We start from the raw sequence: 16,134 nt of genomic DNA on the forward strand, positions 1-16,134 counted from the left end.
AAGTGACATGTTTCGCTTTTTCATACGTTTAACAAACATCCATTTCATGGCCCAAGAAATCATATCGTTTATCTGACTTTTGATGTTTGCGCCTTAAACTCCAAAAAACACAATGTTGAATTTTTAGCAGTCATTTTTGGATTTAAGTCCGCCTTTTGGAAGTTCTGGTCACCATTTTCTTCACCCCTATTCGAGATATACCCATATTGAATGGTTTTTGAGCCTAAAACTTCATTAAATAGCCTCCTTCTTGAATTTGGAGCCGCCATCTCGGATTTTAGACCGCCATTTTGGATATTCTGATCCTTATTTTTGGACTCTGGACATCTTCTTCATATTTCATTAAACAGACGCCATCTTGAATTTTGAGCCGCCATCTTGGATTTTAGACCGCCATCTTAGATATTCTAGTCGCCATTTTTGGACTCCGGAGTCTCCTCCTTACCAAATATACCTCATATTGCATGGTTTTAGAGCCAAAAGGCATTCTTCAGAAATTCGTCCCAGGCATTTTTCAGAAGTGTATTCAATGAATACCCCACAAATTTCCCCTGAAATTCCTCTACGGGTACTGAAAAAAATCTGTTAGAAATTACCTCATGGATTTTCTTTAGTTTCTTAAAATGATTAATTCAAATATTTCAACTAACTATTCCTATGAAATTTCTCAAAACATTTTTTAAGAAAATCTTTCAGATGGAGATGGAAATTGCGGTAGAAATTCTTCCTCAAATTTCTTCAGATGTCATTAAGTCTTCCCTTCAGAAATACATTCAGAAACTCATCAAAGGATTTATATAGAAAACCATCCTGTAAATCTTCTAGATATTCCAGATCCTCAGAAATTGCTTTAGCGATTCCTTCAGAAAATCTTCAAGACAATTTCTAAAACATTTTTTTTAAGACAATTACACCGTGTTCAGCCAGAGGCTGCACAGACTGAACATAACTAACATTAGACAACGGACAACACATATGACACCCAGTGGCCCAGTGGAGAATTTTCCGTTCGACGAAAAGTTTCCCCCGACTGGAGCGGGAATCGAACCCACACTCCGAGGCTTACGAGACACCTAGGCGACTGACGCCGCTAACCGCTCGACCACGAAGCCCACAGAATGTCTTTGGAGGTTTCTCATTCAGAAATTCTTCTGGGGATTTTTCTAGAAAATTCATAGTTGCCTTTAAAAATTTCTCCAGATTTTGCTAGATTTACTCCTAGAAGTTAATTTAAGAACTCCTTTATAAAACCATTTGTGGATTCCTTCCGAAATTGTTCTATGAATTCCTTTAGAAAACCCTTCCTTTCACGAGAAAACGAATTCCTTTCACGAGACTTCCGTGGATTGCTTCAGAAATTCCTCTAGAGGATCCTATAGAAATTTTTCAATGAACTCCTGTAAAAAAGCTTTTATGGATTGCTCTATAGATTCTTTTATAAATCCGTATGGAAAGCCTTAAAGGAAATCGCCCATAGATCTCTTCAGAGTTGTTTTTAGCAATTTTTTCCCCCGAAAATCAAAGTGTGGAGCAGACCTGGTGTGATGGTTAAAGTACAAGACTCTCACACCTTCGGAGGGGAAATTAAGCGTGGATCCCGAGATGACTAGCCCCAGTTTGAAAATCTTGTTAAGAAAGATAAAAAAAAACATCAAAGTTCAGGAATCCGCCAGAAATGTCTCCAAGGATTACATTAGAAAATCTTGCAAATACTTCTTCGAATGTTCATCAAATTTTTCCTTCAGAATTTGTTCCAGGGATTCGTTTAGTAATTTCCCAGGGCTTCAGACATTCCTTCAAGAATTTACCCAATAATTTCTCCATGAAAATGTTGAGGGAGTTTTCTTTGGGATCCATCTTAAACTCAATGAGGGATTACTTAAGAAATTCTTCTTGGGATTAACTTAGAGAATCCTTTCATAATTTCTACAAGGAATCTTTCAAAAATTTCCACTGGGATTTCTTCAGAAATACTTTTTAAGTTTATTTTATAAATTCTTTAAGTTATTTTTTCAGCAAGTTTTCTCGAGAATCCTGCAGAAATTCGTAACGATATTTTTTCAAGAAGATCGCAAGAGATTTGTTTAAGAATTGCTCTAGATAATCCATTGGAAATTCCCGCATGAATATTCCCGGGAATTCAAAGAGTCCAGAAAATCATGCAGGAGAGAGAATTCCACCAAGGGGGTTCCTTAAGAATTTCTCCATATATTTCTACAGATATTATTCCAGGGATTATTTCACGAAATTCGACGGGATTTTTTCAAATGTTCATCTAGAGATTCTTTAAAACGTACTTCCAGATTCTAACAAATTCGTTTAGGATTTTTTTCGGGAATTCCAGCAAGGGATTACTTCAAAAGTTCTTCCATTCTTCAGAAATTCTTCTTGAAATTTCTTTAAAAATCTTTCCAATTTTTCCAAGGGTTCCTCCAAGAATTCTTTGAGAAATTTCCTCAGGATTAATATATTCCTGCAGGGATTTTTTAGTAGTTGTTTCAGAATTTGCACAAGAATAACTGGCTGATCTCTTGAAAGAAATTCTGAAAATATATCTTCAGATCTTTGGAGGATTATCCAAAGAAAGTCCTTAAAAAAGTCCTGGATGGAATCAAGGAGATTTCTGGAAGATTTTTTTTTAATTTTTCTAGAGGGATTCCACGACAAAAACTTCTGAAGCAATTTCTGAAGTTATCTCAGGAGAAATTCCTGGATGAATGCTTGGTACAATACTTAAGGAAACTCCTCAATTTCTGGTTGAAAAATATGAGAAACTTCTATAAGGAACCTGAAAGTAATTACAAGGAAAAATAGCTTGAGAAATTTCTGGAAGACTTCCTGTAGAAATCCGTGAAAAAATTTCTGGAGGAATCTCATACAAATTTCCGCGGAAATCCCTGCAGGAAGAACTCCTGAAGATACCTCTGGAGGAATTCGAAAAGAATTTCTTAAACAAGTTCTGAAGAGATTTGTACACAAAAATCCCTGGAGTCTGGACTGGTGAAATTTTTAAAAATCCTGCAGAAACGAAAAACCATCTACTTTTTTTAAGGAATTTTTGAAAGAATATCTGTTAGAACTAGAGAATTTTTGGGGAAATACCTGAAGCATCACAAGAAACATTACTGAAAGAATCCCTGGAGTAAGGCCTGAACAAATCCTAAGCAATTCCTAGGTGTTCATAAATCGTGGGGAAACTTCTGGAGAAACCGCTAGAGGAATTTCCAGAAGTGTCTCTAAGTGTTTCTAAATAAATGCCTATGAAAATCACTGAATATATTAACAATATCTGAAGAAATTTCTGGGGAAATTCCAACAATAATTTTGGAAAAGGGTCCCTGAAAAAAATTCTGAAAATCTAAAGGCAAATCGTGGAGTAATTTCTAAAATAATATTCGAATCTTTTTGAAAAAAAAAATCATTGAAGGGAATTCCGAATAAAAACGGCTAGAGAAACTTCTGATAATATTTCCTATAGAATCCCTGATAAGTGATAACCCCCTAGGAGGAATTTCTGAAAAAAGCCCGTGGACAAGTCTCAAGATTATTATTTTGAGAAATTTCTTGAAAAACCCCTGAAGACCCAAGGAGAATTCCTAGAGGAATTTCTAAAAGAATCTCTGGAGAAATTTTAAAAGAAATACAAGGATAGAAATGCTTTCCAAAGGGATATCTAGAGGAATTCTTGCTGAAATCATTTTAGGGAATCTTGCAAGAAACATCATCATATTAAAATTCTGGAAAAAAAAAATGTTGTAATTCATTCATTCATGTCATGATAAGGACAATGATGCACTATGCCCAGGGTGTCGAGAAAATTTCCCTGACTGGAACGGGAATGTCTCCGGATTGGCGATTCAGACAACTGGAGTAACTCAAGTAAATTTTCAAAAAGGTCGTTCTCGTAGGGTTAGGCCATAAGCAATTCAACCAATCGTCACACATATCATTTCGAAAATAACACAATTATCCACTTCGAAATTAAGACTTTCTTTGAATTCGTAACGCAAGGTCCCACGTGGTGAAATCTCAGGTTCCTACCATGCGTCATTTCATTATTAGCATTACTACCACGCACAGCACTGACTGGGCGCACATCGGACATGCAAAATGCTGCTCGACATCGAAAAACGGTAGCACGCAATCAAAGGCGCTCTCTCGTTAGGATCCCGCCGTTAGAACATTTTGTTCGGCTGTCGTGGATCGAATTATAAATCAACTCCGGTCGGTCGAGGGCCCATACTATGGCAGGCTTTTCGGTATGTTGCTCTCTAAGACCATGAATCTTTTTCCATATGGATTCATAGTGGAGGGAACAGGTGTGAAATGGACATTTTATAGTAGCGTACATTCAAGAATTCCGAACAACTACTCTTCCACATTGGTGTTCGCCAATGATGCCATTGGTAGGACCTACAGTATGCGATTGAATACAAAATGCAACATAACCTGCTCGCCAGATCACGCTCCACCTAGTCTGCCCCATCGTGCTCTCTACAGACCACGCCTTCTTGTGCCAACATGATCACCGTATACTTCCAGCTATCCTTCTAGAATCTAGATGCTGGGTTCGCCATAGATTGCAGCGAGCTCATACTTCGTCGCCACACACCGTTCTCCAGCAGAACACTGAAGAGCGTCCTTGGCAGGTGTCACCCGAAAACTCCTAGTGATTGCAGGTCATTCTCAAGCATGGTCCATGTTGTATCACACCTTCCAGAGCGATGCGATGTCAAGCTTGCTTGCACCATTGTCTTTGCATCATCGAAGTTCATCATCAGCAAGGATCACAAGCAGGCCCTGATGCGACTTCGAAAGTCCATGACGGCAACCAAACAAGACTATGGGAAATTGCAGCACCGGCAAACCCCACGAAGCCAAAGGTTACAGTCAACCTAGACGAAGGCCTTCGCTTTCGCGGGAAGCCTAAAGAGTGCGGCAGATGCGACTGCTTTTGAAAAGCAGAGCTGTGTGAGGCAGTCCTTGGGTGAGAGGCTACCAGGCGCAGCTCGCAAGGCCAGTCGGTTTTTAACCCCAAAAGCCAGCAGGAATTCCCGGAAGTCGGCGTCTCGGAAAGCTGGGTGGGGTCTGAAAAGGCCAGCCGTCTCGGATTGAAGGAAACAGGGGGTTGCGGCCACTGTTTGGCCCTCAGCTACCACAGAGTAGGGCGGATCCGGGGGAGGACCCCCTTGGACCATAGTTGAATGGAAGAGGAAGAAAAAGATACCGCTAGATAGGCAGGACCATTGGAACATCAAACCCAAGAGACTTAGGAAGGTAGATTCTAAGCGCGAGAAAGGCGACGCGCTCGTTATCAAGACCGAACAGTCTAAGTACTCGGGCGTTTTGAAGGCGATGCGAAGCGACGCCAGGCTCGTGGATCTGGGAGCCGACGTGTATTGGTATCAGACGTACTTGTACAGGCGAGATGATCCTAGAGCTGAAGCGTGATAAGAAGCGCAAGGGCGGAAGAGGTCCTTGGTGAAGGGGTAGATATGAGGGCTCTCACATAAGAGGCGACTCTGAAGGTGAAAAACCTAGACGAGGTCACCGAAGTGGAAGTGCTCATCACGACACTGCGGCAACAGTGCAAGATGAAGGTGGCCACAGCAGCCGTTCGGCTACGGAAGGGGCCGGCAGAGACACAGGTTGCTTTGGCTAAGCTATCTGTGCGGACGTAAAAAAGTCCATTGAAGTCGGGAAGATAAACGTGGGCTGGTGCGTATGTCATCCGACGTTCCACGAGGCACCGGAGGTTTGTTTCAGGTGTCTGGAACCAGGACACAAGTTGTTGGGGCGTGTGGTACGTTCGGAACTAAATACCATATTGAGAGCAGCTTATTTTTCCAGCAGCTTCAATAAATTGTAGTATCAGTTCCGGACAAGTCACCCAACAACAGCACACAATTCGTAGTTGTTCCACCTATCGCGAACTAAAATGCACTGCTCTACGTTCTCTACATCTAATAGGCAGCTACTGCGTTGTACGTCGTTCTTGCTTCAGGGTTGCCAGTTCCACAGAGCCTAATGAATTGGAACTATTCGCAACATTCCCCCCCGTGGAACTGGTGACAAACTGAAGCTGCACAATTTTGATCCGAAACCACAATGAATTTGAGAATGCTGCGCACACGTAGTGAACCTTCTTCAGATGGCAGCACCATACCGTCGTAGATGCGAAGCGTGGTAGGTACAAGCGAATCAATCGGTCGTCCACTGTTTCAACGCTTGGAATACTACCTACCCATTGATAAGCTTGACTGGGATGATATCCACCGGGATCGAACAGCAGCATTTTCAACAGATGACGATTGCATTGCTTGCTGCGGCGACGACGACGACGGCGGCGGCGGTGGCGGTGTTGCTCTTTCATCGTTGGATGTGGCTTTCGACAGGCTACCCGGATCTTTCGTGCTGCAATGGGCATTGCGTTTTGTTTCCCCTGCTTGTGTGCTGATGACGAATCAGCTGGTATTGTTTTGGTGTTTGCTCCTCTCTTTTGGGGAGACCGATCGCCGATGCCGATGTTTTGTGAAACAGCAGATATCTTCATCAAGAGCATTGGTTGCGAGTATTGTTCGGGAGACTGTGCTGTTTTTGGATTCGATACTCTAGTGCAGTCTTTTTGCGGCTGGGTGTCGTCGCTTGGCGGATTTGGTTTTATCGCCTTTACTTTGCGGTCCGACTTTCCACTATATTGCCGTATCACTGCTTCTTTTCTAGCGCTGAAATCCGATTCCATTTTGTCTACAGCTTTTCTGAACTCCTCGTCGATTTTCGCTAGGTCTTGCTCGTAGCGAAGTTCCATAAGTTTCACCCTTTCATCATATTGCTTCCGCCACAACTGATTCTTCTTTTCCAGAAGGGAAAGCTCTTCTTGTACACTTTCCATGGCGGAATGCTTTTTGTGGATTTACAATTTATTGAAGTTTGTTGGGGCGTGTGGTACGTTCGGAACTAAATACCATATTGAGAGCAGCTTATTTTTCCAGCAGCTTCAATAAATTGTAGTATCAGTTCCGGACAAGTCACCCAACAACAGCACACAATTCGTAGTTGTTCCACCTATCGCGAACTAAAATGCACTGCTCTACGTTCTCTACATCTAATAGGCAGCTACTGCGTTGTACGTCGTTCTTGCTTCAGGGTTGCCAGTTCCACAGAGCCTAACGAATTGGAACTATTCGCAACACAAGGCATGGGACTGCAAAGGCCCCAACATGAGCAAACTGTGTTAGAGATGCGGCGCCGAAGGCCATAAGGCACAAGGCTTCACGAGTTCATCCATTTGTCTGATCTGTACCGGGAAATCCGTGAACAACAGGTATCCAACGTATGGCCCAAGGTGCCCGGCCTTCAAGAAAACCGCAGTGAACAAATCATAGTGCAGCTAACGCAACTGAACATGAACCACTGTAACGCGACGCAGCAACTGCTTTGTCAGGCAGTTTCTGAGTGGAGGATGAATATCGCCATCATACCGGAACCATACCAAGTACGCGCCGGCAACGGCAATTGGGTCTTGGATAGGTCCAGAAAAATGGCAGCGATATGGACGACGGGTAAATACTCCGTCCAGGAGTTGCTGTCTACTACCTATGAGGGCTTCACGATCGCCAAAGTAAACGGGGTCTTCTTCTGTAGCCGTTATGCACCTCCGCGGTGGCTGATCGAGCAGTTTACGCAGATCAACAGAATGAAGGCCGATGGTAATATCGGGTGACAGTTATGCCCGGGCCGTGGAATGAGGAAGCCTTTTCACAAACCAGTGGGGTCAGATCCTGCTAGAGACACTGGCTATATTAGATGTCGACTTGGCTAATATCGGTATGGTGCGGAGTCGATAATTGACGTTACTTTTTGTAGTCCTGGCCTAATAAGTAGTTCGAACTGGAAGGTAGACGATGGCTACACTCACAGCGATCACCTGGCATGGCGGTTCGCTACAGTACCGACTACAACAACAGCAAGCTACGGGTAGAGGAAGAGGCGGCTAGACCAAGGTCAAGCCCTCGCAGGTGGAAGATATCATACTTCGACGAAGGCGTATTTAGGGAGGCGCTCCGCCGTGAGCGAAGCTTACTTGTTTAGACGGCCACGAGCTGGTAGCGGGGCTCTCACGTGCGTGCGATGTGACCATGCCTTGGCGAGTCCACCCTAGAAATGGGATACCATAAGTTTACTGGTGGAATCAAGTGATTGCGGACGTGCACCGCGCCTGCCTACGGGCTAGGCAGTGGATGCAGCGAGCACAATCAGAGGAAGAGCGAAACGAACGGCGGGTGGTGTTCGCCGCTGCAAAAGCCGCACTGAAGAGCGAGATAAAAGCAAGCAAAAAAGCCTGCTTTGAGGGTCTCTGTCAGAGTCCCAATGCGAATCCGTGGGGTGATGCCTGTAGGATGGTGATGGCCAAGAGAGGGTGTAATGGCTCCTACAGAGCAATCTCCATAGATGTTGGTGAGGATCATCGGGGGTTTTTTTTTTTTTGCGCGACCTGATCCTAGTCATTGGCCTCCTTTGGTATGGCAGCCGTGGACTAGGGCTGGCGATGATGAGAGGGTTACCGATGTGGAATTTGTGAGGATAGCAAAGTCACTTAGCGTAGGTAAGGCCCCAGGTCCGACGAAGTTCCGAACCTGGCCTTGAAAGTAGCTATTGCAGAGGCTCCCGAGTTATTTAGGTCTGCAATGCAGAAACACCTGGACGAAGGATTTTTCCCAGAAGCATGGAAGAGGCAGAGCCTGGTTCTATTGCCAAAGGCTGGGAAACCACCCGGAGACCCGTCGGCATATATACCAATATTCTTGACCGACACGGCGGGGAAGGTGCTCGAAAATAGTATGTTGAGACATACCGAGGGAGTAAATGGTTTCTCGAGCAACCAGTTCGGCTTTCGCAAGGGGAGGTTGACCGTAGACGCTATCTTGTCGGTATCAAAAACCGCCAAGATAGCACTTCAACGTAAGAGGAAGCTCCAACTGTGCTGTAGTGAATCGGGATGTAAGGAAGACGTTCAATATTGCCAGTTGGGTGGCTATTGCCAATGTGCTCCTACGTATGGGGATACCCGGATACATGTACAAGATTCTCGGAAGTTACTTCCAGGATCGAGTACTAGTTTATGACACGGAGGTGGGTCGGTAGCGCTTTCACATAACCTCAGGAGTCCCGCATGGTTCCATCCTGGGTCCGGTGCTATAAGCTAGCTTATGACTAAACATCTTTAACACAGATATAAAACTTAAATTTCCTATAAGCTAGATAGTATATTATGAATAAATCAAAATTTTAATCAGACTATTCCCTGGGAAGCGTATTTCACCCCAATCTCTCCTGCGAGTCCGGCAGTTTTTCATAAAATAATCCTCACAGCAGCATCCATCCAATCATGTTAACATGAGGCTACATTTGATTAAACAGAACCGAAACGCGTGCGTCGAATGTCCGGTCCGGTCCGGCATCCGTGCGCGCTCGTGATTACTCAAAATTAGCGCATCCCAGCGGAATCGACCCGGCACGGCATAAAATCCACGCGAATCGACGAGAGGCACGTTTCCTGTGGACATTAGATCCTACAGGGGGTCACCACAGTGAGCGCGGTACAAGGGCCAACCGACGCGACCGACCAACACGGCACCCCCATTCATCGGGCCGATTTATTGATCTTTTTGTCCTGGTCCAGAAGCGCTGGTGCTTCCAACGAGAGAGAGACGGGGGTGGCAGTTGGTGCTTTGTTTATTAATCCGAACATTAATTCAATCACAGCGAGATGCTCGTCCAACTGTTCAGCAGATTCCATATGCGATCGAGCTCGTGCCCGGGATCCGAAAAGGTAGGCAACTGTGAGTTGTAATCAGTCTGTAGAAAGATAAGCAGCCAATATGGTCAGTTCGCCCTTTGCGCATGTCTGAGCAATTTAAATTACTTCGAAACGGTCCTCGCTCGCGTGAGGATTAGCATTATTACGGGTGAAACGTGGCGCATTTGAGAGGGGATTAAGTTCAGTGAAATATTTTGACAATTTTCTGAAGAATAATGCTGTGCTGAGATATTTAGTGACGTTTTACATGCAACTGAACGATAAATCATGCGCAACTGTTGGAAAATCCAAATGAGTTGGTAGGAGTTTGCTGAGGACAATGTTGCATTGTATATTGTACTAAAGTTTACCCCTTTGGAACCGAAGGGGTCATATATGTCCCCAACATAGAAACGGCTATTAAATTCACACATTTAATAAAACAGAACACTGTCTTCGGCAAAGTTCTTGAAAATTTAGTCCCCTATAAAGGAAAAAAGGGAATACTTTGTTGACAACCTAAAACATCCTGAGCACCATGAAGTTTGGAGAAATGAAATAATTGGCATATTAGTTGTTTGTTCTTAAATCCGAATTTGGATATGGGATACGTTCATATGTATTTATTTAACCTCCACCAAGAATATCAGAAGGTGTTCTGTAGTCTGGGATTTTCTAGGTATTCTAAAATGTCCTATAGCTTAGTTCAATCCTTCAAATCTACTAAAATAATTTTATGTGTTTTCTCCATAAATAATAGCATTGCATAATCTACTGGGATCCGTGAAGCTCCTGAAATCTCAAATGTCATTTAGGGATACCTTAGGGATATTCCAGGTCAGCCAAACTACCTTGTAGCTCAGAACTTTAGGTCTACACTCGTAACAGTAGCCATATCTGTTTAACTAAGTTAATTTCATAATCAACCGTAGTTACTGAACCAATCTGAAGACTACTAGATATTACTATAAACCTTTGGGACATCCAGGGTCATCCAAACTGTCCTATATTGAAGTCTTTCGAATCTGCAAGAATAATTGTATGTGTTTTCACCATAAACAATAACATTGCATAATGTACTGGGGTAGCATAATGTACTGGAAGAAGCGGAGTGCGAGGAAATGGAACTGCTGTGCCGTTCACAGGAAACACGCAAGTTCTACCAGAAGCTCAACGCATCCCGCAAAGGCTACGTGCCGCAAGCCGAAATCTGCAGGGATAAGGACGGGAGCCTCCTGACGGACAAACGTGAGGTGATCGAAAGGTGGAAGCAGCACTTCGACGAGCACCTGAATGGCGAAGAGAATGTAGGCACGGAGGACCAAGGCAGCGGAGGAAACGACTATGTTGGTGCAGCAGAGGACGGGAACGAACCAACTCCCACGCTGAGGGAAGTTAAGGATGCCATCCACCAGCTCAAAACAACAAAGCGGCTGGTAAGGACGGTATCGCAGCAGAACTTATCAAGATGGGCCCGGAAAAGTTGGTCACCTGTCTGCACCAGTTAGTAGTCAAGATCTGGGAAACCGAACAGCTACCGGAGGAGTGGAAGGAAGGGATAATCTGTCCCATCCACAAGAAAGGCGATAAGTTAATGTGTGAGAACTTTCGAGCGATCACCATTTTGAATGCCGCCTACAAAGTGCTATCCCAGATCATCTTCCGTCGTCTTTCACCTAAAGTATATGTGTTCGTGGGAAGTTACCAAGCCGGTTTCATCGACGGCCGGTCGACAACGGACCAGATCTTCACCGTACGGCAAATCCTCCAGAAATGCCGTGAATACCAGGTCCCAACGCATCACCTGTTCATCGACTTCAAAGCGGCATACGACAGTATCGACCGCACAGAGCTATGGAAAATTATGGACGAGAACAGCTTTCCCGGGAAGCTGACTAGACTGATAAGAGCAACGATGGACGGTGTGCAGAACAGCGTAAGGATTTCGGGTGAACTATCCAGTTCATTTGAATCTCGACGGGGACTACGACAAGGTGATGGACTCTCCTGCCTACTATTCAACATCGCCCTGGAAGGTGTTATACGACGAGCCGGGCTCAACAGCCGGGGTACGATCTTCACGAAATCCAGCCAATTTGTCTGTTTTGCGGATGACATGGATATTATTGCTAGAACATTTGGAACGGTGGCAGAACAGTACACCCGCCTGAAACGTGAAGCAGCAAAGGTCGGACTGGTGGTGAATGCGGCTAAGACAAAGTACATGCTGGGTCCGGTGTTATGGAATGCCATGTACGACGAGGTGTTGAGGTAAGAGTATCCAGTGGGAGTGGTGATTGTCGGATTTGCCGACGACATTACGCTCGAAGTCTACGGTGAAACGATCGAGGAGGTAAAGTTGACTACCAACCACTCGATCAAGGTTGTGGAGGCGTGGATGCGGTCCAGGAAACTGGAGCTGGCTCACCACAAGACAGAGGTGACGGTTGTTAACAACCTGAAGTCGGAGCAGCAGACGGAGATCAGTGTAGGAGACTGTACTATCCTGTCAAAGCGCTCCGTCAAACACTTGGGCGTGATGATCGACGATAAGCTTACCTTCGGTAGCCACGTCGATTATGCCTGTAAAAGAGCCTCCACAGCTATTGCGGCACTGTCCCGGATGATGTCCAATAGCTCTGCGGTGTACGCCAGTAAGCGCAAGCTTCTGGCTAGTGTTGCTACATCCATACTTAGGTATGGCGGCCCGGCGTGGGGCACCGCGCTAAGTACTAAATGCTACCGACGGAAGCTGGAAAGTACTTACAGGCTTATGTGCCTGAGGGTTGCGAGCGCGTACCGTACCGTGTCACACGACGCTCTCTGCGTCATTACTGGTATGGTGCCTATCAGCATTCTTATCAGTGAGGACATGGAGTGCTTCGAAATGCGCGGCACAAGAGGCATACGCAGGACTGTCAGGATGGCCTCTATGGTCAAATGGCAGCGCGCGTGGGACAGTTCCACCAAAGGAAGGTGGACCTATAGGTTGATACCGAGGGTAGATAGTTGGATTTATAGGCGCCATGGGGAAGTTACATTCCACCTGACACAGGTCCTTACAGGTCATGGTTGCTTCCGACAGTATCTACACCGTTTCGGGCATGCGGATTCTCCCGAATGCCCAGTGTGCAATGGTTTAGAGGAAACGGCGGAACACGTTTTGTTCGTGTGCCCGCGTTTTCGCACAATGCGTGACCGCATGCTTGCCACATGCGGGGAGGACACAACTCCGGACAACTTGGTCCAGAGGATGTGTAGGGATGAGTTTGGCTGGAACGCCGTTTCAACGGCTATTACCCACATCGTCTGGGAGCTACAGAGGAGGTGGCGCGTGGACTCGGAGAGTGGCTAGTCCAGATGCAGTACAAGAGGTGGTCCAGGGGTTCGGAGTCGGCTTCGTAGGTCATACCGGTGCCCTGCGGTCGAGATCGACCCTTACAACGATTAAGTGGCCGCGGAGAGGAAGTCCCGGTAGTGGTGCTGTCGTGGCGTCGGTCTACTGGGTTGGATCCGAGCCCGCGGTTGGAAAGGGGTCCCCGGCAAGGGTCGGGGTAGGTGAGATCCTGCTGTCTGAAACCTACGGGCGCATCTGATAGGGCCTGAAGGGTAGTGATACCCTTCCTTACGGGCAGGTCAGATCGGGTTGCACGTGGGCATCAGTTCTTGATGTCCGCTCAGCAGTAGGGCGCGGGCGGGGTTGACCCTGCCCGCCTTCCGAGGACAAAGGGAGTGGCGAGGACCACTCGGGAAACTGGCTAAGCGCCAGCATGCTACCGTGATGGACTCTCCAAAGCGAGTCATCGATGTTCGTTGCTGCAGGCTACGCAGCTAACCTTGTGGGTGCGATGTGCACTAGCCCCTCTCTGAAGCAATACCTTCTTGGTGGTTCCGGAGAGACGTAGGGTTTGGCGACCATAGGAATGGTTTAGTGGGTACGAGGAGAGAGTAGTCCTGGATTTTACTTTTGTTGTAGAAGACGGCCTGTCAGACCTACACTACCCTAACCTTCTGTTAGGGTGTCTGTTGAGCAGATTATCCCCCTATGGTTTAGAAGGAAAAAAAAAAAGTACATGCTGGTAGGTGGGACTGAGCGAGACAGGACAAGCCTTGGCAGCAATGTTACGATAGACGGGGATACTTTCGAGGTGGTAGAAGAATTCGTCTACCTCGGTTCTTTGCTAACGGCTGACAATAACGTGAGCCGTGAAATACGAAGGCGCATCATTAGTGGAAGTCGTGCCTACTATGGGCTCCAGAAGAAACTGCGATCAAAAAAGATTCACCCCCGCACCAAATGTACCATGTACAAGACGTTAATAAGACCGGTGGTTCTCTACGGACACGAGACATGGACGATGCTCGAGGAGGACCTGCAAGCACTCGGAGTTTTCGAGCGACGGGTGCTAAGGACGATCTTCGGCGGCGTGCAGGAGAACGGTGTGTGGCGGAGAAGGATGAACCACGAGCTCGCTGCACTTTACGGCGAACACAGTATCCAGAAAGTGGCCAAAGCTGGAAGGATACGGTGGGCAGGGCATGTTGCAAGAATGCCGGACAACAACCCTTCAAAGTTGGTGTTTGCTAACCATCCGGTTGGTACAAGAAGGCGTGGAGCGCAGAGAGCACGATGGGCGGACCAGGTGGAGCGTGATCTGGCGAGTGTTGGGCGTGACCGACGTTGGAGAGCTGCAGCTGCAAATCGAGTATTATGGCGGCAAATTGTTGATTCAGTATTATCATGAATTTGATGTTAACTAAATAAATGAATGAATGTACTGGGGTCCAAAGCTCTTGAAATCTCAAATGTCATTTAGAGATTCTTTAGTGTTATTTCAGGTTAGCCCACCTACCTTGGAGTACAGAACTTTAAGTCTACACTAGTAACAATAGCCATATCTGATATACTGAGTAACGTTGCATATTCAATCGTGGTTACTGGACCAACTTGAAGTCTACTAGATATTATTATAAACCTTTGGAACATTTAGGGTCGTCCAAACTGTCCTGATGATTATCTCTTGACAGTACACCATATAACTTGAATTAATTTCACATCTGTAATTCAGATTTTCTAAGTAAATTAATTTCTTGAATGGTCATATAACACTGATCAAATACAGCATAAGTTTTTGGATAACGTCTTTTTCTCCTTTTTTTGAGCCATTGCATTGATGTATCTAATGTTTGTTAGCTCTGAATAATAGAATAATTTTCAAAAAGTTGTTCATGCTACAGAAGTCTAAAACGTTGACTTTTGAATTTACGTCTCTCTATACTAAATTAATAGACAAAAGCTTCACACTGCTATTTCAGTGATAATGTGCTTGTTTCTATGAAAAAGGCATACATACATTACATAAAGCAAATTTTGGTCAAAATTTGCCAAAATAGGGATATAAGGGAGCATCCTTAAAGTACGTCACGCTTAGAGGGGGAAGGGGGGTTTCTATGAAGTGTGAAAAGCAATGTATTAAGTTTAGGAAAACCCGTACGTAGGGGGAATGGGGGGTTAAAAATTCCCCTTTTTAGCGTGACGTACTAATTGGATGCCCCCTAATCAAGATGTGGAAAAGATAATCCTAGGTCATATGACGCAGCTTTGCTTTCTTACAAAACAAAATCATTAAAACAGGTACAGTGACAATTTTAGCAATTTTAAGGACCAAGATAAAATGACTCCGACTTCATCCAATCTGAATCTTATAGATTATTCCGTATGGTCATAGTTGCTACCGGACATAACCTAATTTGATTTAACTTAACACCATTGCTCAATGAAAACTAGACGAAATACTAATAAAAGACTTGTGTTCCGGTCGAAAGGAACTTGAGACACATTTGCAATTATTAAAAAAGGATAAAGGACAGTTTATTTCAAAACATATGCTGTATTTGATCAGTATTATGTGAGCTTTCAATTAATTCATTCACTTTGAAAACCTAAATTACAGATGGGAAATAAATTCAATTTGATTGTGTATCCGAACTTATTGAACACCGTGTAGTGGTTTTTGAACGTTTGAACCAGGTCGTTAGGTAAAGAGGTCGTCTTTGTGATTGTGTTGTTCAATTATGACCCTCTGTTTATTTTCAATATCTCTCGTCGCACACTTGCGATTCTATCCACCGTTTCTTTCATTACTTTCGTTACACCCTCCTTCTTTGAGTAGTATTAAGGTCACCGAGAAAAGCCAATAAAAATCAATTATCCTCATGCGGTGATTACACGTAGAAAATAAAACAAACTTTTATGAAACTCATGTTTTGAAATCTGCATTTGTTGTAGTCATTGATTGTGGTATAGAAAGTTACGTTACCAAGTCTAACCCACC

The 16,134-nt window shown here is 44.8% G+C and overlaps 1 protein-coding gene across 1 annotated transcript in view; it reads left to right on the plus strand.

Annotated features, from left to right (window-relative positions):
- Positions 1–13,863: 13,863 nt before the first annotated feature.
- LOC134286671 (uncharacterized) overlaps positions 13,864–16,134 on the plus strand; it is a 276,510-nt gene continuing 274,239 nt past the window's right edge. The window contains exon 1 of the mRNA XM_062848322.1: positions 13,864–14,574. Within this exon, the coding sequence (XP_062704306.1) occupies positions 13,873–14,544 (672 nt within the window). The 5' untranslated portion in view covers positions 13,864–13,872 and the 3' untranslated portion in view covers positions 14,545–14,574. The remainder of the gene's footprint in view (positions 14,575–16,134) is intronic.

The sequence above is a fragment of the Aedes albopictus genome, chromosome 2 (assembly GCF_035046485.1).
Source record: "Aedes albopictus strain Foshan chromosome 2, AalbF5, whole genome shotgun sequence".
NCBI lineage: Eukaryota > Metazoa > Arthropoda > Insecta > Diptera > Culicidae > Aedes > Aedes albopictus.